This window comes from Mytilus californianus, unplaced genomic scaffold (assembly GCF_021869535.1).
Source record: "Mytilus californianus isolate M0D057914Y unplaced genomic scaffold, xbMytCali1.0.p SCAF_1, whole genome shotgun sequence".
In the NCBI taxonomy this organism is placed as follows: domain Eukaryota; kingdom Metazoa; phylum Mollusca; class Bivalvia; order Mytilida; family Mytilidae; genus Mytilus; species Mytilus californianus.
The window spans coordinates 20,675,780-20,702,072 of record NW_026262581.1 but is presented as its reverse complement, the minus strand read 5'-3'; the positions used below and the strand labels follow the sequence as shown (position 1 = coordinate 20,702,072).

General features: G+C 31.7%; 1 protein-coding gene across 2 annotated transcripts in view; it reads right to left on the bottom strand.

The window, feature by feature from the left end:
• Positions 1-26,293, bottom strand: part of LOC127700667 (ELKS/Rab6-interacting/CAST family member 1-like) — a 65,133-nt gene that overhangs the window by 6,716 nt on the left and 32,124 nt on the right. For both annotated transcript variants that reach the window (XM_052204248.1, XM_052204242.1), the window contains exons 3-13: positions 24,931-25,029; positions 23,394-23,534; positions 12,480-12,647; positions 11,746-11,913; positions 10,253-10,392; positions 8,151-8,274; positions 7,327-7,467; positions 4,275-4,468; positions 3,228-3,363; positions 1,764-1,895; positions 201-352 (exon numbers count right to left, since the gene is read on the bottom strand). In XM_052204248.1, coding sequence (XP_052060208.1) covers positions 201-352; positions 1,764-1,895; positions 3,228-3,363; positions 4,275-4,468; positions 7,327-7,467; positions 8,151-8,274; positions 10,253-10,392; positions 11,746-11,913; positions 12,480-12,647; positions 23,394-23,534; positions 24,931-25,029 — 1,595 coding nt within the window. The remainder of the gene's footprint in view (positions 1-200; positions 353-1,763; positions 1,896-3,227; positions 3,364-4,274; positions 4,469-7,326; positions 7,468-8,150; positions 8,275-10,252; positions 10,393-11,745; positions 11,914-12,479; positions 12,648-23,393; positions 23,535-24,930; positions 25,030-26,293) is intronic.

The window sequence follows — 26,293 nt, the reverse complement described above, 5'->3', positions numbered from 1 at the left end:
TCATACTCCAACTGTGTTAAGTGTTTCATAGCATTGTCATAAAATTGATAACAATTTCATAGAAGCTTACTCTTAATTATTGAACAGAAACTCAAAATTAATCTCCCCAATCATTTAGGACCATACCTCTGCAGCAATAAACATTGAAATCTGTCAAATTTCAATTCCCAATATCATAGAAGCGTATTCAAGTGACTTACTTCATTTCAAACACTTCTTCCAGATGTTTATGTCTCTCTGCATGCAATTTTTTTAACTTGATATCTTTTTCTTCCATAATTTTTGTCATTTTTTCCATTTTTCCTGAGTTATCAGACTTTGACTTGACTAGATCCATTGTAAATTCATCCACCTACAAACATAAAGTGACGGAGTCAAACTTCAGTGGTATAGTCCTCTTGTCAGAGAGTATTTCTCATTTAGTAGATATTTTTGTTACCACACAATTTTATCCAATAAATATGTGCCATTATTTTGAAATATAACAGGGATATGATAAATGACACATCAATCTCCAGATGAGAATAATGACTTGTCTTTTCAGTTTTGAAATAAAAAAAAATTAAAAAATTGATGCCAAGAACTGCTACCTAGGGAAAATTACTGTTTCAATACCAGTCAAGGCATTTATTCCTTGCTCACAAAAATTTTTTGAATGGATTTTGAGTGGATATAAATGAGAAATAAATCTCAAGAAATAGTAAGTAACAACAATATTTCACTGTATCAATGCTCATACATGTGTTCTTCATTTTGATGGCCTTGTTAAACATCATTCCTTTTGCGTGAAATACACAAATCTAACAAAATCTGAATTTTTCATACACATTTATCCCAGAATATTACTCTAAAAAATATTTTTGCTATCAGTATGTTTCATCTAATCTAGAGGCCCACCTTGTGTAAGCATACTTTCACCTGGCACCGAGACTCATACAAGGGTTCTCACTACACCTTTTTCAGGTGAACTCATAAATTGACCAGTTTTCGCCATGATCAGCCAGTAGGAACAAAAAAAATATCAATGCCTTAATATATAAATTTAGTCTTTGGGTAAAATAAATTGAAGAACAACAATTAATTCAAAATTTTACAATTTTGCAATGAAATGATGACATGACTCAGCTGATCCTACCAGGATGCATCTATTACTTAAACCCGAGGATGACACAAATATATATTTAACTATATTGATTTACTCAAACCCTGAAGATGACACAAGTAAATATTTAACTATATTGATTTACTCAAACCCTGAAGATGACACAAGTACATATTTAACTATATTGATTTACTCAAACCCTGAAGATGACACAAGTACATATTTAACTATATTGATTTACTCAAACCCTGAAGATTACACAAGTATATATTTAGCTAAATTGATTAAGTTTTCATAAAAAAACATGCTTGTTATAGTTATAAAGACAAGTGTTGATTTTCACAAAAGGAATGATAGCATAGGTAAGAAGACTACCTTCTAAAAATAATTTACTAATTTTCCATTCCTGTTCATAAGGGCTGGGGAATGGGTGGCATTTTTAAAAACCCAACCATCCATAATATAAGATTTTCATTTAACCTAAATTCTTACACACAAAATTCTAAAGAAAATGTATCCGCCAACACATTATTACTATTTGAGTGTCTCCTATTCCCCACGTGCATTTAAAATCTTGAACATCCCTAATGGAAACTGATGAATGTACAGCATTTTAAAAACTACTAACTACTACAATCTTGATTCTAAAATGTAGACCTACCTTTTTCTCAGCATCTTCTAGCTGTGTTTGTAGGTCCACCATCACCATTTCTCTTTCAGCTGTTATTTTCACACTTTCTTTCAGAGCTTCTTCCAATTCCTCTATTCTATCATTCTTAGATTTCATATGATCCTATAGAAAAATTATAGTATTGTCACAATTTCTGCATTATAAAATAAACTGTTGACACAGAGATATGTCATGCCTTTTTGTAATTTTGGTAGTATAATGCAAAGTTTGAATCCAAATGGCAATCTTTAAGCATGTAAACTATACAAAACATTCGAAGTCAATGAACCATGACTTAATGTGCAGGACCAAATAACCTCCATGGAAATGAGAAATACCAAATACCATTGACTTATCATAAGTGGTGCCCTTTACACTAACCAAAACACAAACAATGTAAAAGTCAATGAACCATGATGTTGGATGCATGGGGCCATATAATCTCCATGGAAAAGAGACTTGCAAATGCTAATACAACTGCATATCGAATATCATTGACTTAACATTAGTGGGTCCTCTAAAACTGATATAATCACAAACTTTAATATTTTTAAAAAAACTATGCAAAACATTTCAAGTCAATAGACTATGACTGAGGGGGCGGAGCCAAATAAATCTCCATGAAAATGAGATGTGCCAATGCCAATGCATCTACACATTAAATACCATTGACCTACCACTAATGGCCTCCCTTAAAGTGACCTAATCGCGAACTAATACATGTAAAGTAAGCAAAAGTTTCAAAGTCAATAGACCTTGACTGAGGGGGTGGGGCCAAATAATCTCCAAGGAAACAAGATGATCCAAGGCTTCTACAACAGCATACCAAATAGCATTGACCAACCACTAGTGGTTCCCCAGAAAGTGCCCTAATCACAAACTAATACATTGTTGATGCATCTGTCAGAAACAGCATACCTAAGTCTTGCTTTTTTACTCTGTCAAGGCGAGAGAAAAATCTGATAGCACTTGACTAAATTTGACCTCTCTTTTACTGAAATGACTAAATAGTGTTATGAGAAGAATCTCTTTCAAATATATATATAGCCTCATATATTTTGATACCTAATATTTCAAGATAGGCCAGTAATATTTCCAGTAGTGGTAAAAAAAAAACAGCAGTTTTGTATTTTAATCAAAAGAGACTTCTCATCTTATTTAATTTTTTTACATTTGAAATAACGCTTGTGCAAATTCATAGATATATAACCATAAAGTTTTTGAAGTATAACAATGAAAGTAGTTTGTTTAATTCTTAAAGAAGAAACAAGTGTCATCTTCTTCCAGCAAAGTGTTTCTTTGAAACTGTTTACCACCAACCTATTATAAGACACCACATTAGGAAGATAACACGATTTCTATGATAAAATAGAAATGAAATAAATAGGTCTGCAAAATGGTATTAATAACTGACTGAAGTTTTTATTTTAGTTTAATCCATTTTATTTCACAAACCTCTAACTTTGAAGCATCATCATACAAACTATCCTCTCTCTTTCTAGCCTCTTCAAGCATGGTAGCACTGTTCTTTTTCTCCATGCTTTGTTTTCGTTTCAAAGTTCCTACTTTCTGTTTGTATTCTTTCAATATTCTATAAAAAATAAAGGATAAAATAAAGAAATGAATAAATCATTTAAAGTACAGTTTCATCCAAGCATGCAGATTGATTGATTGTTGGTGTTTAATGCCACTTTCAGCACTATTGCAATCAATTTTTATTGGTGGAGGGAGCCAGACTATCCCGAGGAAATCACTGACCTTCAGCAGGAAAACTAACAATCCTTGTCAATGAAGATTGGAGTTGAACACACCTGTCACATGCAGGGTTCAAAATCACAACATATGCAGATTGAATAGAGCAAAAACTGAATGGCTACTGCTGTGGTTATCCTATCAACTGAAATCATTCTGCCATCTTTGGAACACTAATGTCATGATGAAGATTCAAGTAAACATCCAGAACTGAAACACACAAATTATGGCCTGTTCACAACTTCAAACACCCAGAAACAAACATAGAGTCAGGGTAATATCAAATTGATATTATCATTTCTAAAGTTATCATAGCTTGGTCAAATATGGTGAGTGTGTCACAAATTTCTATATTTTATTATCCTAAGTATGTTCTGTTTTATCCATACCACATCGACTTATAAATTAGCTTTAACAACTGGCCAATATGACATGTGTTTTGACAGGAGTGTATATTACCCATTGGTTTAGTACTCAGTGTTTGCTGTATGTATACATTTTGGAAATCTTACATCGGTCTTTTTGACCATCATTTTTGCTCAATTTCTGTTCTTATTCACATTTCTACGTGATTAGTGAAACTTCATCTGTTAATTTTATTTAGATACATTTTTCTGTATATTTCAGCTTATAATTGATGTAACCGAACTAAAGCTGTTGGTGAACAAATGGTCTCTGAGGATACCATCATACATAAAAATGGCAGTTCTTTAATAAAACAAAAGGTCTAAAAAATCATTTAAAACCTACTCTTGTAATTCCTTGATTTGGTTTTCCTTCTCATTTTTCTCATTTTCTGATTCCTTATTGATTCCCATAAGTCTATCCACCTCCTCCTGGGCTTTGTTAGCATCATCACGGGCTGTTTCCACCTGACTAGATAAATCACTTATTTGTTTCTGTAATTCCTCTTGCGTCTTTGTTTCTGGAATAGCACCTTTTAACTGAAACCAAAGAGAAAAGAAAATTAATGCTGTATGTTAAAATATATAATTTTTTATCAAATTTTACATACTTTATTTTGTTTATCTGGGAGGGAGAGAAGGCTTATTATAATTCACTCAATATAGACTTTGAAACAACCCAAATCTTTTATTCAACAAGGTTTAATGTTTAATATCACTAAACATTCGATGAATAATTAGATGGAGTGTAGTCTAAAATATGCAGGAATTGCTGATAAATCATAATGAGTCCATGCATTGTTAACTGCATCTTTTGGAATTTTTGTAATTTGGATATATGTTTTAGTATGGTATAAATAAATTTTAGGAATTTGGATCAAATAGGTGAATATGGATTTGACAGCTAATGCTCCTTTAAAAGACTGTATCAACCTGAGACATCAATATAATCCAGAGAGCTTTGCTCAAGGTATTATATTGGTTGAGGGTTAATACAGTGTGTAATACTGAAAAAGTCATACCATATCCACTTTATTATATATTAAACTTAGATGTTGTTTTTTTCTGATGGGGTTTGATAAAGGCTGTGCACAGTCCCTGATATCAATACACTGAACTGCGGTCAAGCTTAGCGAAAGGTCGTGCAACATAATCAGTCAAACAAACTTTATTAGATTAACTCGTTAAGGAACGATCGTTTTCATTGGTCAATGCAAACCTTCGACCTCACACCTGCAAAAATAGAACACGCGTACTATAAAGCTGAATGGACTGATCAGTATTCACGTAGCCGGTCAAGGTCGTTCAAAACTTCCATCGTCGTATTCCCGAACATGATTGTGTTCTTGATTATCGCATGGCAATTCTAGCTTTTATACATGTGCATGTAAAATTTTAAACTTTAATCTTAACAGTCACGTCGAAATATTTAATTCAACTGTCTCCTCTCAATTGGTCCTGGGAGCTACCATTTTATTTTGATTGGGGGTGAAGGACTTGGATGAAACATTTTGTCCTGCATTTTTTTTAGTTGTTATCTCTGTCCTGTCTTTCTATTTTTCAGTCTGTTAGGTCCTGACTATATTTATTCGTTTATCCTGATTTTTTACATAAATCGTCATCCTGCCTTTTTTTTGTCAAGTTGCTCACCCTGCCTTATCTTTTATTCAATGGACCTGATGAATTAACGTTGTACTTGAAATGAAACCGTACTTAACTACAAAAATAACCAAATTACATACTAAAGATATTGCTCTATTTTTATAGTAAATGGGTTTGTGTTATAAACTGTCATGTTCATTATTCATATTCTTTCATAAGTTTTAGGATAGTGTGATTTTTTTTCTGATTTAGTTTACTTGATTTTGAAAAAAAAATCCCGAAATTCTAAGTAAATTCAGAACATGTAACCAGCCATGCTTTGTTTAGAGAAAAAATGGAGATGGCAAACCATGGCACAGTGGAAGGAAATGTACTTTATAAACTCCAGCGATATACTTTCTTAATTTATAATTAACTGTTTTGCTATCCTCGGTTGAAAATTATATATTGTAAATATTTAAATAGTTGCATAGAAAACAATCAGTTTTAAACAGTGTGGTTATTCACTAAATGTATTGATAAAAGGTGACTCCATTTTTGTACATACTTTTACAGTAGTCATCCTTAATTTCTTAATATTTCGTTTATAAGTTTATCATACATGTATGATTTTGTATTTCATTTTAATACGCACGCATGCCACACGTTACTTTGGCGGATTGTTCAACAATGTTATGCAAAGCTCTATTCTTACGGTATGAAATTAAAGGATAAATTTTCAACCAATCAAAATCGAAAACAGTACATTTATATAGTTCCTTATAAACTACGACATTTCTCACAAGTATTTATTTATTTTTTAGTTCCACACATGCAAAAATAAAATCTTCGCCGATGAAACATTTCAAACCTTTTTACACCAACATGCCTTCACTGAATTCATTTGAATTTCGTGGTGACCATGATAGTACATTGCATAGTACATCTATATTCACGTGCACACATGGTACGATCTTTCGGGGACAATTTGCTCGTTTATGACGCGTCATTTCTGAATGACCAAACGCTTAGCTTCTTTATTTTCGTTTTATAGCATGAAAACAATAAAAGAGGAATGTGCAACCCATCATAAATTTGAAATGGATCAGTATTATGAGATCCTTATTATAAGTAACTACAACATTGTCAGGATAATAACCTAGCGTCAATATGAAAGAAATTAAAGTGGTTCATACATTCATCCGTATAAAAGCGGCACATGTATTTTATTTTATCCTTATATTTTTCATAGTGCGGTACAAGTGCTGCATGCATAAAGAATATTACTTAACACAAATTATTAGTATAATATTTCGACCCCACTATTTGAAATTCACAAAATACTTATTTAATTATTTCGACCAAAAATCATTGTTTTTTACGTTCGTAGTAACGTAGTACATTCCATTGTCGGTCACCTGTGTCAATTCACATGCACACAACAATTGTTGTTGTATTTAAATCTTTCGGCCAATGAAGTGAGACGTTACAAGTTGTTTGTTTGTGATACGCCAGAATGTTATCAATGAATTATCAATCGCTAAACTTGACTGCATTTCAGTGTATCAATACTGATGGCAGATACAGGATGAATACCATTAATTGTATTACACATAAAATGTACCCTTTATTTACTACTAAGTATATTATAAATACTATTATATGCCTTGAAATTATTATCAAGGTTTATTTTTTGGTCAAAACAGTTTAATGTATAAAAGCATGCAATATTTAAGTAGCTAAAAATACTATCCAGTATATATACATCAAATACTCATTTGGAATATCTTACTATACCTATATAATGGATAACCTACCTCCTCAATACGAACATTAAGTTTCTCTACCTCTGATGTCTTATCATCCAGACCACTCTCCAGCTGTCTTATCTTAGAATCTGCCTCAAACTTGACTGATTGTGCTTCTGTGGACAGTTCTCTTAATTCCACCAACTCTGTCTATAAAGGATTAAACAAGACCATTGTAAACTTAGAAACATGAGATCTGCTTGTCCCCTTGATAAATTCTTTTTTAATATTTGGTTTGGTTTTAAAATTTCCTTTATTGTATTTGAAAAATGTTTTCTATAGTTGGTGAAATCCGCTTCATTTGGATTCTGTGAGATAGTTGTCTTATTGGCAATCTTACCACATCTCCTTATATTATATATATATTTTTTTTATCATTTGTTTATTTTTCTATCAGATTGTGAACATTTAATTTAGTGTTGGAAAAATTTCATTTGTTACTGATGATATTGAATAATCTAGATGAAACTTGATGATTTATATGCAAGTGGAAATATTAAGATACCAGAAACTATTAGTTCGAAGGACAACACAGTACCAATAAATATTTTTTATTTATATTGATTTTTACTTATCTAATGTGATTCTTACCTGTTACTGCCACTTTATCGGAAGCTACTACTACCATATCAAGAACATAAATCATGATAGAAAATTTCTGTTAACAATATTTTCACATTCTAAGCTTTTGAAAATAAAAAATAAACGAGTTCTATAAAGCCTGATTAAATACATTGCTTCATGTCAGTGCAAAATTTATTCTTTAAAAAAATATCTTCACAAAGTTAGACTTTGCATTGTGGTACATCTATGCATGTACAGAAGTGGTTTACCTGTTTTTCATTAAACTCTAACTGCAATGAATCCAGTCGAGTCTTAATGTCCTGACTAGCTTTAGTGTAGACATCTAATTCTTCTTGATGCTCTTTTTCTGACTTAATCTTTTGTTCTTTCAATCTGAAAATAAATGTGGATAGTGTCCACATGTGGACACAGATGATGCCCCCGCTTGCATATCATATAGTTATAAAAGGACATAACTGAAGAACGGTAAAAGTGACGCTACCCAAATTTGAACTTGATCTGAGTTTTGTTGTAATAAGCATTGTGTGTAAGTCTCATAACATTTGGTTGAGGCTAACTTAAGTAGAGAACAGAAACTAAAAATTCAGCAATTTTTCTATTTGTAAACACGCATAACTCTAGAACGGTTGTGTATAAGTTTTACAACATTTGGTTGAGACAAACTAAAAAATTCAGCAATTTTTATGTTTATAAAGGGACATAACTCTAGAATGGTAAAAGTGTTGCCACCTAATTTCGTACTTAATCTGTATTATGTAGTAATAAGCATTGTGTATAAGTTTCATAACATTTGGTTGAGGCAATCTCAAGTTAGAGAACTGAAAAAAAAAATTGTACTTGATCCTTACTGAGTTTTGTGGTAATGAATATTGTGTATAGGTTTCATAATGTTTGGCTGGGGAAAACTTCAGTTACAGAATGGAAACTAAAAAATTTTGCAATCTTTCTATTTATAAAGGGGCATAACTCAATAATGGTTAAAGTGACACTACCCAAATTCAACTTGATCTGTGTTTTATCAGTGGAAGTCAAAATTAAACATTGCATTGTATAAAGCATTGATTGTAGTTGATTCAACTATAATCATGGTCAAAGGAAGATAACTCCAATTTTAAAAATATATTATATAAACTTGATATTTAGAAGAAAATAAAAATTTTGCAATTTTTCCTTTTATAAAGGGGCATAACTCTAGATCGGTTAAAGTGACACCACCAAAATTCAAACTTGATCTGTGTTTTGTGGTAATAAGCATTGTGTATAAGTTTCATAACATTTGGTTGAGGCAAACTTAAGTTAGATAACGGAAACTAAAAATTTTGCAATATTTCCTTTTATAAAGGGGCATAACTCTAGATCGGTTAAAGTGACACCACCAAAATTCAAACTTGATCTGTGTTTTGTGGTAATAAGCATTGTGTATAAGTTTCATAACATTTGGTTGAGGCAAACTCAAGTTAGAGAACGGAAACCAATTTCGGGACGTACGTACGTACGTACGTACGTACAGACGGACAAGGGTAAAACTTAATGCCCCCTCCGCTACGGCGGGGGCATAAAAATACCAAGAATTTTATAGGAATTTTTCTCCAGCTCTCTTTCTCTTCCACTCAAAACTTAAAAACCAAGTTCACAATTGATATATATATATATATATTTATATATACAAGTCTAAATTGAAAACAACGTTCAAACCTATGATTGCGTTGGATAAAAACCGTAATTTTTATACGTGTGCATGCAAAACAAATTTCTTGTTAGAGGGGTCTAAATACAGCACAAACAACATTTTCCAAAAGACCAAAAAAGTGAAAAAGTATATTTTAACAAAACGCATTTGACTAACAGGTCGAACAACAAATGTTCTTAAACCCTGCTGACTACCATTGGCGATTGCCAAATAAACGGATCACCGATGTAATAAATGGGTCTTAATTATAAATTTAATACTAAACAGAAAACAACAAACTTGCGGAAAAGATGGTATACCGCAAACAAAAGGTGCAAAGGTTTTTGTACACCATATCCGGATTTCGACAATTAATATTATATTCCAATTATCATACTATATAGAAACAATATGTAATATATAACTATTTGATATAAAATCTCAGTGACTCAGTTTTATCATTTGCATTCAAAATCATTTCTAAAATTCTTGCATTTCATAGGTAGAGCCAATAATGTCTGTCAGGTTTCAATTATAAAACCTATCTATGTTTTTGCTTATCAAGGGCATTACATAATTAAATTACACTAAAACGTTTCTGTTTGTCTGAGGTTTAAGAATATTTTTTATAAATTTTTCCCTTTTTACTCAGATTGTTTCACAAAAAAACCTTTGTCTTACCTGTCTATTTGCTTGTCCTTTTCACTAAGAGATTCTTCTAACACCTGTATTTTATTATCAGAGTCCTGAGATTCTAACTTTGTAGTGGCTTCCCTCAACTGTGTTTCTTTTTCATTAACAGCTGACTCTAGGGAATCAATCTGAAAAGCAGTATATAAAAAATTTTACGGCGATACTTCTTTTAATAAACCTTAGACTGTCATATCTTGTTGACATTTCTGAGGATTCAGTTCATTTTTGAAGACTTGCTAGCAACTTTCAAGATGAAGACTCCAAGTATGATAGTAAGAATTAAAACATTTCTTTTGACACTAAAAAAGATAAAGTCTTAATGATTCTCAGTATGAATAAAGTATATATGTCCCCAAGAAATGGGAATACATAAGAATTTTTCCCCCAATTCTTCATTGTATTATTGTCGAATTTGCATTCATTTCATGCAATACTCCTCTAAAACTAGGTATTAAGGACCAAGATTTCAAACCAAATAAAAATAAGAATTAATAACTATTAGAAATTTCATAACAATATTTTTTTACATGAAATCTTAATGTCATGAACCAAATATCTCCTGATCTTATCGTCACTTTAGTCCAGGTTGTTTCTGTTACTGTACTTAAAATCTTATACTATCTGATTTAAATAGTTTGATTTTTACAAAGTGTTTATAACTGTAAAATTTTTGATATTAGAATTTTCATAGCTTGTCTTCTCTTGTTACCATTTACATCACTGTAGGATGATTAAGTTACAAGAGTTAGTGGAGTTCATGTGTGCTTCCTGTGTTTATCTGGGTTACTGCCTTGCTGCACATATTGGGAAATTTTCTTGCCATGCTAGGTTTTAGATGGCTTGCAAGATCCATATTCACAGAGATGTAACGGAACATTTTTTTCAAATTTCAGATATATCCAACCTCCTTCCTTTATTTCATGCTTTCAAATTTTGTGTTTTTATTCTATGTTCTAACAATGTAATTCTGTGTTGTTATTCTATGTTCTAACAATGTATTTTTGTGTTTATATTCTATGTTCTTGTGTTTTTTGATATGTTCTAACAATACAATTTTGTGTTTTTATTCTATGATCTAACAATATAATTTTGTGTTTTTATTCTATGATGTTGTGTTTTTATTCTATGTTCTAACAATGTAATTTTGTGTTTATATTCTATGTTCTTGTGTTTTATGATATGTTCTAACAATACAATTTTGTGTTTTTATTCTATGATCTAACAATATAATTTTGTGTTTTTATTCTATGATGTTGTGTTTTTATTCTATGTTCTAACAATGTAATTTTGTGTTTTTGTTCTATGTTCTAACAATGTAATTTTGTGTTTTTATTTTATGATCTAACAATATAATTTTGTGTATTTATTCTATGTTCTAACAATGTAATTTTGTGTTTTTATTCTATGTTCTAACAATGTAATTTTGTGTTTTAATTCTATGTTCTAACAAAGTAATTGTGTGGTTGTGTAGTGTACTCTACCTGTGTTTGTAAGTTTGATATTCTTCTGTCTTTAATTTCTAGTTGTTCCTTCAGGTCGGAAACCTCAGTTTCAATCTTACGTTTCTCTGACTGTAGTGACTGAGATTTCTGAGCCTTTCTGTCAATGGTTGAATCTTTATCTTTCACTCGGTCTCTCAAATCTTCCAACTAAAATCATAGTAACTCATAATTCAAAGACAAAATAAAGGTATTGAATCTTAATTTATCTAATCACAACCTTTCTATCGAAACTGCATTCCCACTGGATAGGTGTGAAGTTTCAGCCTAATTTTAAAAAAAATTAATAATCAATAAATGTATAATTAAATCATTAAATCAAAATACGCATATTTGAGTGTACATGGTTAAATTTACAGAGAAAAGAGGGTCTAACACAATAATTATTGTTCTATTTTGTGGCATTTATACATTGGTTTCATGACAAAGAAATATGTACATCTTCTGATTTAAAATGAATTTTCTACATTTGAATCTTTTATTTGAATACTTTCCCTGTGTCATTTTTGAAAATGATTAACTGGTATAAGCATTCAGAATCTTCAAAGTCACTGAGCTTGAAACTTAAGAATCTTCATTTCATGTTCATTATTTTATTATCCACATCCAAATATGACAGGAACTTAAATGCTACCTACATCACTCTGTAACATGACATGAACTTAAATGCTACCTACATCACTCTGTAACATGACATGAACTTAAATGCTACCTACATCACTCTGTAACATGACAACTTGTTGATCTTTTGCGGTAATTTGTTCCTTCAGAAGCTGTATGTACTGTTGGTGTTCAACCTGCTGGTTTTCCAATGTTTCTTTCTTCATGGTTAGACCTAAGACCTCTTTGTCTTTCCTGGACGTTTCCTTCTTATACAGATCTACCTACAATCATAAATTACAATTTCTGTAACAAATATCAAATAGAATACCTCATACTGTGGATTCATCTAATTATTCGTGGAATACACATTTTAAGTGGATTGTGGGTAAAGGGTAACTGAATTTAAATATTCTACAAGGTACAATCTTTTTATAGGCTTGATTGCAGACTTTGGTTAGACTATAAAATCAAATATACAACAAAAATTTAAATACAATTAGTTCTCAACCTACAAAAATAAATGAATCCACAGTTACAGTCATAAAAAGAAAAGATCTTCGTTGAGTTGTAATAAGAATAAAAGAGAATGGATGTAAATGAGACAAAAAAAAATCTCAATAAATACAAATATACTAGTAAATAACCAACATATCACAGGAACAGCTTTGTTATGGCTGTTCTTCATCTTGAGTCTTGACAGAATCCCTGTTTATATGTAAAATAACTCAAATACTTTCTTACTTGCTGGAATGTCTATTAAAACCCTATAAAACTGCCTCGATGGTTAATTTCCAAACAAATGAACAGAAAGACTAAGATTATTACTATATATTGAAATGCTGCCTCCCTGGTGCTAGAGTCGGCCACCAGAGAACACAGGGTCACAAAGAAAAAGAGAGTAAAAGGTTCTATAAAGTGTAAGGTTCGACGTCCACTGTTTACCGTCTGACCAAAACATGTTACAGAAAGGGAAATCGTATATCTGTAGTTATATATATATTCTCAGTTGTTAAATAAAATATCTGAATAAAATAAAGTTTCATATTTTATTAATATCAAAAATAATCCACGACAGAGAGAATGGGTCTGGCAGGCTCTGTCACTGGTCTGTTCGGGTCCTCGGTAATGGTTGGTCTTACAGTATACAAACACACTTTTGATAATAACCTGCTAATTATATATAATTCAACAGTTAAGTAACCCGGTGGTCCCTTATTTGGACTCTTTCAATAATCCCAATTTAAGGATATTATCACCATTTCACAGTATTCAACATCGACTTATCATAATAAAACATCTAAAACAAATATTAAATATAGAAAGCAACAATTTTACCCCCGTCACTAACAACCTTACTTAGGACTGTCATTAACCACCTTAGCACCCTCCTCCACAACTTTATTTATTACTATCACTAACAACATTAGCACCCTCACCGGCAATATTATTTAGTCTCGTCATTCATAAAAGAATTCCTATTGCTAACAAACTTAATCACTGTCAATGGCAATATTAATTAACACCACCACCCACAACCTTAGCACCGTAACCCACAACTTTAGCACCGTCACTGGCAACCTGATTTAGCACCGTCACCCACAACCTTAGCACCATCACTGACAACCTTAATTTGCACCGTCTATATAACTACATTATAATTAGCACCGTCACCGGCAACCGTATTTAGCACCGTCACCGGCAACCCGATTTAGCACCGGCACCAACAACCTTCAATAAAAACAAAGTTAACTTTCAACGCTTGGTTGTGATTATCAGACACATTTTAGCTTCTATTTTAAATTTGATACTTTCCAACTTTGCCAACCCAACAATCCGTCGGTTCTGTTGTTGCTTTTGCTTTTATACTTCCGACTGACCAATGGCAGAGCTTGTTACATATTGTTTACCAATCTGCAACCATGGATCACACAAGGGAAATTCCCGTAATGTTGATATCATTTGTAAACATGGATTGATCTTCATTAATAAAGATGGGTTTTGATTTTAAATACATTAGTAGATCATTAGAAGAGTTTTATTTGAGTTTATATTCTAATAAGGTAACTACCGCGAAAATATGGAATCAGTACGTGAAATAAAACTTCTTAACAAACTAAGTTAAACATACACAAATCTGTCGTATCATTGAAACAACTGCCAAAATAACAAATTATAAGTCTGACATTACTTGCAACATTAGACATCTCACTAACATCTATCATTTATCCTCAATAATTTCAAGAAACTATACAGACATAGGTTTACTATAAAAAGGGGGAAAAGCCAACAATAAATATTTCCTCACCAGCAATGAGGCAGACAATACTCCAAAAACCATGTTTTTTACAGACCAGGAAAACTCAAAGCTCATAATTACCAGTAGATTTATGGAGAAAATTTACAATCGATGGAAAATGATAAAATGGAAAATCTAAAGGTGGAAGAAAGAAATGATATAAATTAAACTGGAGAATAAATTTTCTCTCTAACATTAAATAAAATGAAAACTTTGAAATGAAATTGTTTCCAATACTTTAAATTTATTTTGATACTTATATCTGGTGTTAAAACTAGGTTAGTACCCCTAGCATGTTTCAATCATATAAAATAATCAAATTTCTGACACAAATGCCTACTTCCTTTCTGATAAGGAAATATAGGCACCAACCTAAGTGGGGGGAAAAACCAGTTTATATATTGATTCTAGTATTGTGTCGCTAGCTAATGACTTACAATTATATAATATCTAAGTAGAGCTGAAGAAAAATATGATTTATAATTGATCCCTGTGTTCATGATAGAATCAGCTATTTTTTTCAAATTTTTTTGTTCATACTGATTTTCTCATGTGTTATTTTTGCCTGAAACTATAATAAATTTTCAGATATGTACAAGAAGCTGACATGATCCTTAATTCATCATATTTCCATTACAATTAAGCAGCAAAAATGAGATATAAACAAGTGTTATTGATACTTGTTTGCTTTAAATCAATAAAATTTTGGCCTTTCCCTTTCAGTAATGATAATAAAGTTATCTGTATTTTTATAGGTAATTTAGATACTGTTTTGAATCTGAGCATATATAAATTTGTAATATGCCATAGACATTGGGCAACTATTGTGATTTTTAAAAGCAAGATTTATATTTTTTAAATGAATAGAGAAATAAATTTATATGGGGAATGTGTCCATGGGACACAGATGATGTCCCCGCTTGCATATCAGATAAAGTAATAAAGGGACATAACTGAAGAACAGTAAAAGTGACGCTTCCCAAATTTGTACTTGATCTGAGTTTTGTGCTAATAAGTATTGTGTGTAAGTTTCATAAAATTTGGTTGAGGCAAACTTAAGTAAGAGAATGGAAACAAAAAATTCAGCAATTTTTCCATTTGTTTAGGAGCATAACTCTAGAACAATAAAAGTAACACCACCAAAATTCAAACTTGATCTGTATTTTGTGGTAATAAGCATTGTGTATAAGTTTCATAGTATTTGGTTGAGGCAAACTAAAGTTAGAGAATGGAAACTAATTTCGGGACTTACGGACAGACGTACAAGGGTAAAACTTAATGGAATAACCGTTTCACAGATGATATCGGATATGTTCCTTATGTCGTAATTACAATCCACTTCCTTTTTCACCACAAAATATTTGCTATTTATCAGTAACTGCTTGTTACACAATTTTTTACTTTTGCTGTTGCATGTTAAGTTTCTATTAATTTAAAAATCAGATAAATATTTACAAAGAAAAGCCACACAATAATAAACTACTTTTCTGTATGGTAACCCTTAATTTTTTTATTTAGAAAGAGTTGCCATGTGTAAGATCAGCTTGAACAGCAGGAACAAGTTTTAGACTTAAATCAAACCAACATTGATTTTTTACCAAGTTTCATTTCAACTGGTACAGTGATTTCTGAAGGGATTTTTTTTAGAAATTTACAGATGAAGGCAATTGTTCACACTGACCATATGGGCCAGGTGAGCTAAAAAAGAAATGAAATATCAACAATTTTTTAAACAGTATACAAACTGTTCTTACAATACACAGTATACAACTTGGTATTAGGGGAAAATTCTGATAATCTTTAAGTTCTTACAATACGTTGATTCTTATTTCTGATATACAATTTAACTGAGGAAAAAAATATGTTGTTACATTTGTCCTAATTATGTTTGCTTCAGGTGCAGTTTACACTTCCTACACTGTATGATTATATTTATTTATTATACAATCTTGTACTACCATTAGATAATACCAGTAAACACAACCCTATTATTATTACATTTTATCTTACTAGTTAAAACAGATGTCAGCATTAGGTTCGGCTACTGAATATATTTACTTCTTAAAAGAAATAAAGATTATCTTTAGTGAATACTATACTTGTGAGAATGAAGCATCAATGGTTAGCATCTGACTTGAATTTTAACCATAAGAAATTCAAAAATTTCATTTTTTAATAAATATGTAGAATAAAAATTCACACTTTTAATAAACGTTCTATTCATGCTTTATTGACTTGCAGAAAGGTATATTTTTCCAATATGAATATCTGGAGGCCTGTGTATGAACTGGATAAGCAACTTAGATTAAGCTTGAAACCAAATACAGGGTTTGAAATATAAGGTCTTCTGCAGATTTTTATGCAGGCAAGCAGAACTCAAATTCAACTTTCCCTGGCATGGCCAGTACATGTAACAAATAAATTTGATTGAGGGAAGGAAGTGCCCACTTGAAGAGGGTGAGAACTAGAGGCTCTCAAGAGCCTGTGTCGCTCACCTGATTCTACTTTGGTTTTGGAAATCATGTAAAAATAGATTAAAATCATAACAGATACCCTAATAATGAGTGAGGCCAAATTTGGTTTAATACTGGTCCTGTAATTTAATAAAAAATCCTGGTGGCCATCTTGAACAGTAAATCGGTAACAAAGTAGCAACACTTCATCAGCACCTCATAAGAAACATTTATGCCATGTTTTGGTTTCATTCCATTCAGTGCACCTCTAGAAGAAGCATTTGTATGTATTTCCCATAGGGTCTTATGTTAAAGGAAGTCCCCCCATTGGCGGCCATCATGGATGAAGGATCAGCTTCAAAGTAACAAAACTTAGTCAGTACCTCATAAGGAACATTCATGCCATGTTTGGTTTCAATCCATTCAGTATGTGGTTCTCTAAAAGAAGACATTTGTATATATTGTCCATAGGGTCCTTTGTTAAACATTGTCCCCATCTGGCGGCCATTGTGGATGAAGGATCAGCTTCAAATTAACAACACTTGGTCAGCACCTCAAAAGGAACATGCATGCCATGTTTGGTTTCATTCCATTCAATGGTTCTCTAAAAGAAAACATTTGTATGTATTTCTCATAGGGTCCTATGTTAAACTAATTCCTCTGCTGGCGGCCATCTTAGATTATGGATCAGCTTCATAGAAACAACACTTGGTCAGCACCTCATAAAGAACATTCATGCCATGTTCGGTTTCATTGCATTCAGTGGTTCTCTAAAAGAAGACATTTGTATGTATTTCCCATAGGGTCCTATGTTAAACTAAGTCCCCCGCTGGCAGCCATCTTGGATGATGGATCAGCTTCAAAGTAACAACACTTGGTCAGCACCTCATAAGGAACATTCATGTCATGTTTGGTTTAATTCCATTCAGTGGTTCTCTAAAAGAAGACATTTGTATGTATTTCCCATAGGGTCCTATGTTTAACTAAGTCCCCCGCTGGCGGCCATCTTGGATTATGGATCGGCTTCATAGTAACAACACTTGGTCAGCACCTCATAAGGAACATTCATGCCATGTTTGGTTTCATTCCATTCAGTGGTTCTCTAAAAGAAGACGTTTGTATGTATTTCCCATAGGGTCCCATGTTAAACTAAGTCCCCTGCTGGCAGCCATCTTGGATTATGGATCGGCTTCAAAGTAACAACACTCGGTCAGCACCTCATAAGAAACATTCATGCCATGTTTGGTTTCATTCCATTTAGTGGTTCTCTAAAAGAAGACATTTGTATGTATTTCCCATCGTTTCCAATGTTAAACTAAGTCCCCCGCTGGCGGCCATCTTGGATTATGGATCAGCTTCATAGTCACAACACTTGGTCAACACCTCATAAGGAACATTCATGCCATGTTTGGTTTCATTCCATTCTGTGGTTCTCTAAAAGAAGACATTTGTATGTATTTCCCATAGGGTCCTATGTTAAACTAAGTCCCCCGCTGACGGCCATCTTGGATGATGGATCGGCTTCAAAGTAACAACACTTGGTCAGCACCTCATAAGGAACATTCATGCCATGTTTGATTTCATTCCATTCAGTGGTTCTCTAAAAGAAGACATTTGTATGTATTTCCCATAGGGTCCTATGTTAAACTAAGTCCCCACTGACGGCCATCTTGGATGATGGATCGGCTTCAAAGTAACAACACTTGGTCAGCACCTCATAAGGAACATTCATGCCATGTTTGGTTTCATTCCATTCAGTGGTTCTCTAGAAGAAGTTCAAAATGTAAAAAGTTAACGACGACGATGACGACGGACGACGGACGCCTTCGGGCCAGGTGAGCTAAAAATGTGTAAGCTGACACACATGCAACATTTCTCCTCTATTTGGAAAGCAAGAAGTGGTGAAATGCCTATCTCTAGAAGTTGACTAATGAGTAAAATAGTACTATTACAGATTTGTTACTGAATTATTTTTGTATCAATACATATTTTATACAAAGTAAGATATACAGAAATAAATGGGGAATGTGTCCATGGGACACAGATGATGCCCCCGATTGCATAGTACATTATAAAGGGACATAACTCAATAATGGTAAAAGTAATGCTACCCAAATTCGTACTTGATCTGAGTTTTGTGGTAAAAAGCATTGTGAATAAGTTTCATAACATTTGGTTGAGACAAACTTAAGGTAGAGAACAGAAACAAAAAAATCAGCAATTTTTCCATTTGTAAGGGGCATAACTTAAGAACAGTAAAAGTGACGCCACCAAAATTCAAACTTGATCTGTGTTTTGTGGTTATAAGCATTGTGTATAAGATTCATAACAGTTTGTTGAGGCAAACTTAAGTTAAAGAATTGAAACTAAAAATTCTGCAATTTTTCCATTTGTAAAGGGGCATAACTCTAGAAAGGTAAAAGCGATGCCACCCAAATTCATACTTGATCTGTGTTTTGTGGTAATGAGCATTGTGTATAATAAGTTTCATAACATTTTGATGAGGCAAACTAAAGTAAGAGAATGGAAACTAATTTCGGGACGTACGGACAGACGTACAAGGGTAAAACTTAATGGAATAACCGTTTCACAGATGATATCGGATATGTTCCTTATGTCGTAATTACAATCCACTTCCTTTTTCACCACGAATGTGACCTACCGAATTAAGACTATTTACTGGATTTGTAATAACATGAGCAACACGACAGGTGAGATCACCCCCCAGTTTTTGGTGGGGTTCGTGTTGCTTAGTCTTTAGTTTTCTATGTTGTGTCTTGTGTACTATTATTTGTCTGTTTGTCTTTTTATTTTTTAGCCATGGTGTTGTCAGTTTATTTTCTATCTATGAGTTTGACTGTCCCTCTGGTATCTTTTGCCCCTCTTTTAATGCCCCCTCCGCTACTGCAGGGGCATAAAAATTTGATTACGTCTTCCTAGATTTTGATTAATCATACCACTGGGATCAATAAAATCAGGCAAATAATTTCAAACAAAAAGTCTGTAACATAATATATTTTGAAAACTGATCAGGGAGATTTTAACCATGTAAATGCTTATTATTAATCGTGACACAGCTATATTGGTATCTGTATCTAATTACTGTTAATAATACCAGAAAGTACATTTAAACTATGAATTTATCATTAGTTGATGACTTCAGTTGTTGCAGTAAATTGCATGTTTGTGGTTTCAATTATAAATATCAACATCAAAATATTGCATCTAATTCATTATTAAATTTTTATTTTAATGATCCATGTGAATTGGACTGTCCATATAAAACAAATGTAAAAGTCATCAGACAAAGATTTCAGGCTTTATTATGTTAACAGGCATATAAAGTTTAAAAAGACAATATTTCCTAAAAAATAGCTAAATCAGAATGTCAGGTTGTGAATGACTTTACCAACCTGTGTGTACAGCAGAATTAAAACACCAAGTATACAAAGTGTAATTTTTATTTCAAAGACTCAGGCCAGACATATTGTTTTGTTGAAGAATGTATGTTGCCCACTCAATGTATTTAAATTATTTTTGTTTTTGTGTTGTAGTCTCATTGATGCTTAGCACACATCTCCTTTTTATACATTGAAAAGGTCATATAAATAAAAGTTTGTTAATTAAAATATTCTGGGAACTTTAACATGAAACAAGAATATGTGTTGATAAGGCACCATGCCTAGCTCACACTATCATATTTCTATGTTGGTCAAAATCCTAAATTTGCAAGTATTTTAAAAATTTCCTTTCATAATGAGCATGTGTACTAAATTTCAAGTTGACGTGCGCCACTACCTGATACCCAAACTTTAACCTAAAAACCAACAGACAGACTAACAAATAGACAGATGCATGTACCAGAAAACATAATGCACCTCTACTGTGGTATGGTGGAATAATAAAATCAATTATTAATGTTTTATTACTTCCAATATGTATGAGGTACACTGCTGAAAACTGAAAGTTAACCTTCCAATAGGTTTGAACTGTGAGGGTGGGGTGGGTTAGTCCAACTTTTTATGACACTGAGCTCAACTCTTAATACATTTTTATGCTTATTTCTATCCCGATGTAATTAGCAGTTATTACCAATCATACATACCTAACACATTAAACAATGTCTGGTATGATTTAGCAAACATATTCATTTATTTTCCCTGTCAATATGTTTTCAGAGGAATGTAGGTGGAAATATGAACAACTGTTTCACTCAGTTGGTGTTTTACATTTAGTTCAAAAGGATTTAGGTGGTAAAATATTAGCCCAAGAAAAAGATTTGTGAAATGTTTAAACTGAAGTAAAAATCTAAACAAACAAGAAAATAAAAGTCAATTTTGAGTTAAAATCATAAATACAATATGGTTTACACATTAACTTTCTTCCAATGAGGAAAAAAAACAAGATGTTGAATAAATTACAAACAATATGAGTAATACAATTGTGACAAGTATTTAACCAACTTTTAAATTGATTCCATCATTAACACTTAAACTTTAACCTTGAAATTGATCTGATTGTCTGAGTTAAAAATTGTTTCAAGTTTGTTTCAACAACCTTATCAAATCTAAGTGCAAGAACTCTTTAGACTATTTGTAAGTTCCCTTATGTGTTCATTTCCCAAGTGGTTCTCAGATGGTTTACAACTGTGGCCCATGTAGTGAAATAAGTATTCCCTTCCATAAGGATATGCTGGTTTATGCAAATTAACTTTTCAGAACTTTGTAATATGAACATGTATATATAATAGCCATTTGTCAGGTGGTTTCAACATTAGCTAACATAGTAAAATCAATATTTCATTCCATAAGGATTATACTGTTTTGCTCTCCATCTAACTTTTATAAACTTTATAGATACATATATACATAACAGTCAATTCTTATTTCCTTCATACAAGAATTCCATGCCAATCTGATTTTTTCTCTAAACTTTGGAATTCATTGAATTGCACAATAAATTGTGTTATGTAATTTCAAAAAGCACCAAGACATGCACTAAAATATAAATTTCAGACAATATCTTAAAGTTGTTTGTTTTTGGTGATAGTTACTGATTAAATGATATTTTGCCAAGCGATGGAATAAAGATGAATATTTTTCCTAAAGTGATATCCAAATAATAAAGCTTTAAAGCATTGAGATCAATAAAGTTATGACACAACATGTATTACAAAACAGATGTTTAATGGACATAAATGTTGAGGAAAGCACTTAATTTGAATATCAATTAACTTTACTACAATTCAATATTGTACGAACTCAAGCTGCTGTAGAATATTAACAATTCAAACATTTTCATATACATTTGTCATTACAACTGTAAATAGTCTAAGTCACACATCAAAAGTAAAATTTTGTTTCAATATCATCAATTGGTCAATAAGCATAACATTAAAGAGACAGTCTTGGTAAAATTAAATGAAAACATGCATTGTGGGACCAAGAAGTATATTGAATAACCTTTTTGAGGTGTTAGTTTCTTCTTAAAATTCCAAAATAAAGCAAAACAAATAATAAAATTATGGTTTGAAATAAAAACAACCACTCATTTTAAAGTCATAAACATTTAAGTATAGCTTACAATCAATTTTTAGTAGAAATAAATTTGGTGGAAGGAGATCCATACATTTATTTTTCAAACTGTTCTTTTTTTTAATACAAATCAAAGAGACTTTGTTTTCATAGAGAAACTGCAATAATGATTCAAATAAATATGCCACTATCTATTCCTGACAAGATAATAAAATTTTATTTTTAAAGTACTTTTAAACCCCATACTTCTTTTATTCCTTGACTTTAGGATGACTGTCATTCATTTTGCTTTAATTGACCAAAAGATAATTTTTCTGCTAGTAATATATTTAATTTTTTTAAGTCATACTAATTTCCTCTAATGCTGCTGGGTACAGTCAGTTTGCAGATGGGACAATACTTACTAAAGCTTTTAAGGGTCTTTTCCCCACTGGATACAGTATCTTCTTATTTCTAGTCAAACACTTTGATCACCTTGTAAGATACAGGAAGTGGTCAAGGTAAAAAAGCAAAGGCGGAGCTTTCAAAGCCTTCTTTTTCTGAATACAGTGTTTTTTTTCTGTCTTATAAAAATTTTTTTGAGTATGAGTAAAATTTTTTTAAATGAAGTGATAAACAGGTGATGTTACTTATTGTTTTCCAAACATGAACAGTGTCTTCATTATTTTTGCTACAGTGACCTCTTCAACACCCTGTAGTGAAAAAGGGAGTCATTAAAATTGATAGCAGGAATAGTATACATACTTCAGCTTTAAGGGTCTTCTCCCTACTGGATACAGCATCTTTATCCTTTCTATCATAGTGAATACTTCCTTCTTCTTGCAGGGTCATTAACCTATCCTCTAAACTCTGAACTTCTTTCTCTAATGCTGAGATTCTAGAATCCTAAAATTATGGAATAAATGTGTCTATTTCTTTTTAATTTAATCGCAGCCCAAACAGTAAAGTTTGTGAAAAATCATTGGGCTGCAGAAAGAATTTTACTTACAACCAGAGCCACTATATTTGATTTAAAGAATTCTATAAAAGATGAGTCTGACCTGTTGAATAATAAATGTATGATGTAGACAGCTGAGAGGTTTATTATTTTAATAGATTTGGTTGAAGGCTGAAGAGTGACCTGTTTTGTAGATACTGACTTTCACATCCTTTTGGTCTTTGTTTTTGTTTCTTACATACATACATATCACATCTACTTATTTTCTAATGATGGTTAAATAAGAAGTTGGATTCATATTGCAATTCAATAGTGCTTCTGGAGAATAAATCAAAACAAGATTGCATGTATTGTCCCCACTCTTAAAACAAAGTATTGGAAAACAGGAAATATGTGTCTGGCAGATCCAAAAAGTACTAACACTAAACAACTCATCACTTCCAAGCTGCTGACTAAATATAAAGTTACTCTGTATAGTAGTACTGGAAAAATTTGTGTCGAAAATTTTGAAGTTCATTCAACATATTGAAAAATTCTAAGTATCCACAAACATGAAGTAGATGTGACCATGTCTGACAGAGATGAAAAAGGCTAACACATTACAACTCATCACTGTCAAGCTTCTGCCAAATATTAAGTCATTCTGAAAAGTAGTTCTTGAGAAAAGTGTCACAGAAATGTTCTTTGACAATCTGACAAAAGGACAAACAAGGTGAATGTCATATAGTCCTTGAGTTTATATATAATTTTTTGAAGAAAATGTAAATACAGACAGCTACTTTTTCATTACACCTTTCAAGAGTCGCAAACATATTTTGCCGGTAGGACGCAGCAAAATATTTTCATTGAAATATACAATAACTTTAGTACAAATAGGACTTCAAAATCTTATAAAATGAAAATAAATTTTGTTTGGCCTACAAGATTTTCTGTTTACTCATTTCTTCAAATCAATACTTTGAAATTTTTGACAATTTTTCAAAACCTCATAACAAGAAAGTGATTCATACAATAATTAAAATTATGCATGGTCTTCTTTCTGTAAATAAACAATACAAAAAGTACATGTAACAACTGGCTAAATGCCAAACTATATTTAATGAATCCATTATCATCTCCTCTCTTTATCACAACAAACACTGCCAGGTTCAATACCAAACTGAAACATAAATCTATTGAAGATCCAAAGATCAGTCCTACACTTAAAAGAATATTTTACTGGCAATATTTCATGGCACACTTAATTAGGTTATAAAAATGGACACCAGATCTCAAAGAGAAATGATTTATACAATTCCAGGTAATTTCCGCAATTATTTTCTCATTAACAGGTTTATAGATTACCTTGGCTTCTAAGATAGCTTGCATAGTATGGGTACTGGAAGGTTGCTGTTTTAATTGAAGTTTACTGTGTTTCAATTCATCTGAAAGTTTACTGTTTTCCTGAATAACAAATTATAGAAATTGTTATTATATATATGCTATACATTTACATGTACATTGTAATATAATAATTTTCTATTTCTAAACACATGAAATACTAAATATTGAGAATTTAATAAAAGGTACATTCATTATTGCAAATCTTGAACAACTAACGATAATAAAAGATTTATTAGTGCAATTTCTGTATATGTACATGTTCTATTAGAAAGTTTCTGGCAAAAAATAAGACAGAAAATAAGACATTAAATTATTGTCTTCATCTTGTTGCATTTTTTGCATTAATTTGGTTTATAATAATAGCACTATTTTTTTTTTTTTTAACTTTTGCCTTGTTTTTAAAGGAAGAGGTTTTGAAATCTGCATTGTTTTTATCTAAGACTTCTTTTTTTCTGGTTAATTATATGAAATCGTATGGGTACATAGGATCATGCTCAACATTTAATTTATATAGCATAGCCTTAAGCTGTCAATAATCCCGTTAATAGCTCATATGTTAAAACAACAACTACCAAATTTTCAAGTATGATGTTCAAATACAACATAAACAGATGCTTCAGATTCAATTTGTTTGTACTTTGGTACAATTCTCTTTCCAGTCACTGTTGTCTTTGAATCAAATGTTATTGAGAGAAGACTTTAACTGTTTGCTATAATTATTTCATTGTGAGGTGATTTTTGGTGTTTCCTCTGATATTTGATGTGATTATTTTGTATAATTTTGTCATCAACAATTTGTAAGTATTTATCAAGGAGCAATGCATTATTCAGTAAGGTAATAAATGATTTTACAGTTACTTTTTACACTTGAGATTTTCATTCCCTTTAAAGTATTATTCTACTTAGACAAGTGGATCTGCACAAAGGCTTGGTCTCTCTAATTGATATGATCAAACAAGACGCTACAAGGAGACAAAAAAAGAATCAAGTCATTTTGCCTGGTACATGTCCTTTCATGAGAAAGTTTTTAAAAACTGACTACTGTGGATTCATTATCAGTCCTGGGATACCAATTTTTGTGGATTTAGTTGTTGTAGGTGAACTACGACATTAAATGTTCAACAAATAACAAATTTTCTATAGTCTTATAAGCAGACTTTGGCAAAACCATGAAATCAAATATCCAAATGGCCCAAAAGATAATGAGTGTATAGAAATCAAAATGTTCATGACTGCTTTCCAACTTATCTGAAAATATGAATTCACAGATTAAAAATTTATTACCATATTTCCTAGGAAGTGTGTAAATATTATTTATTCTAGT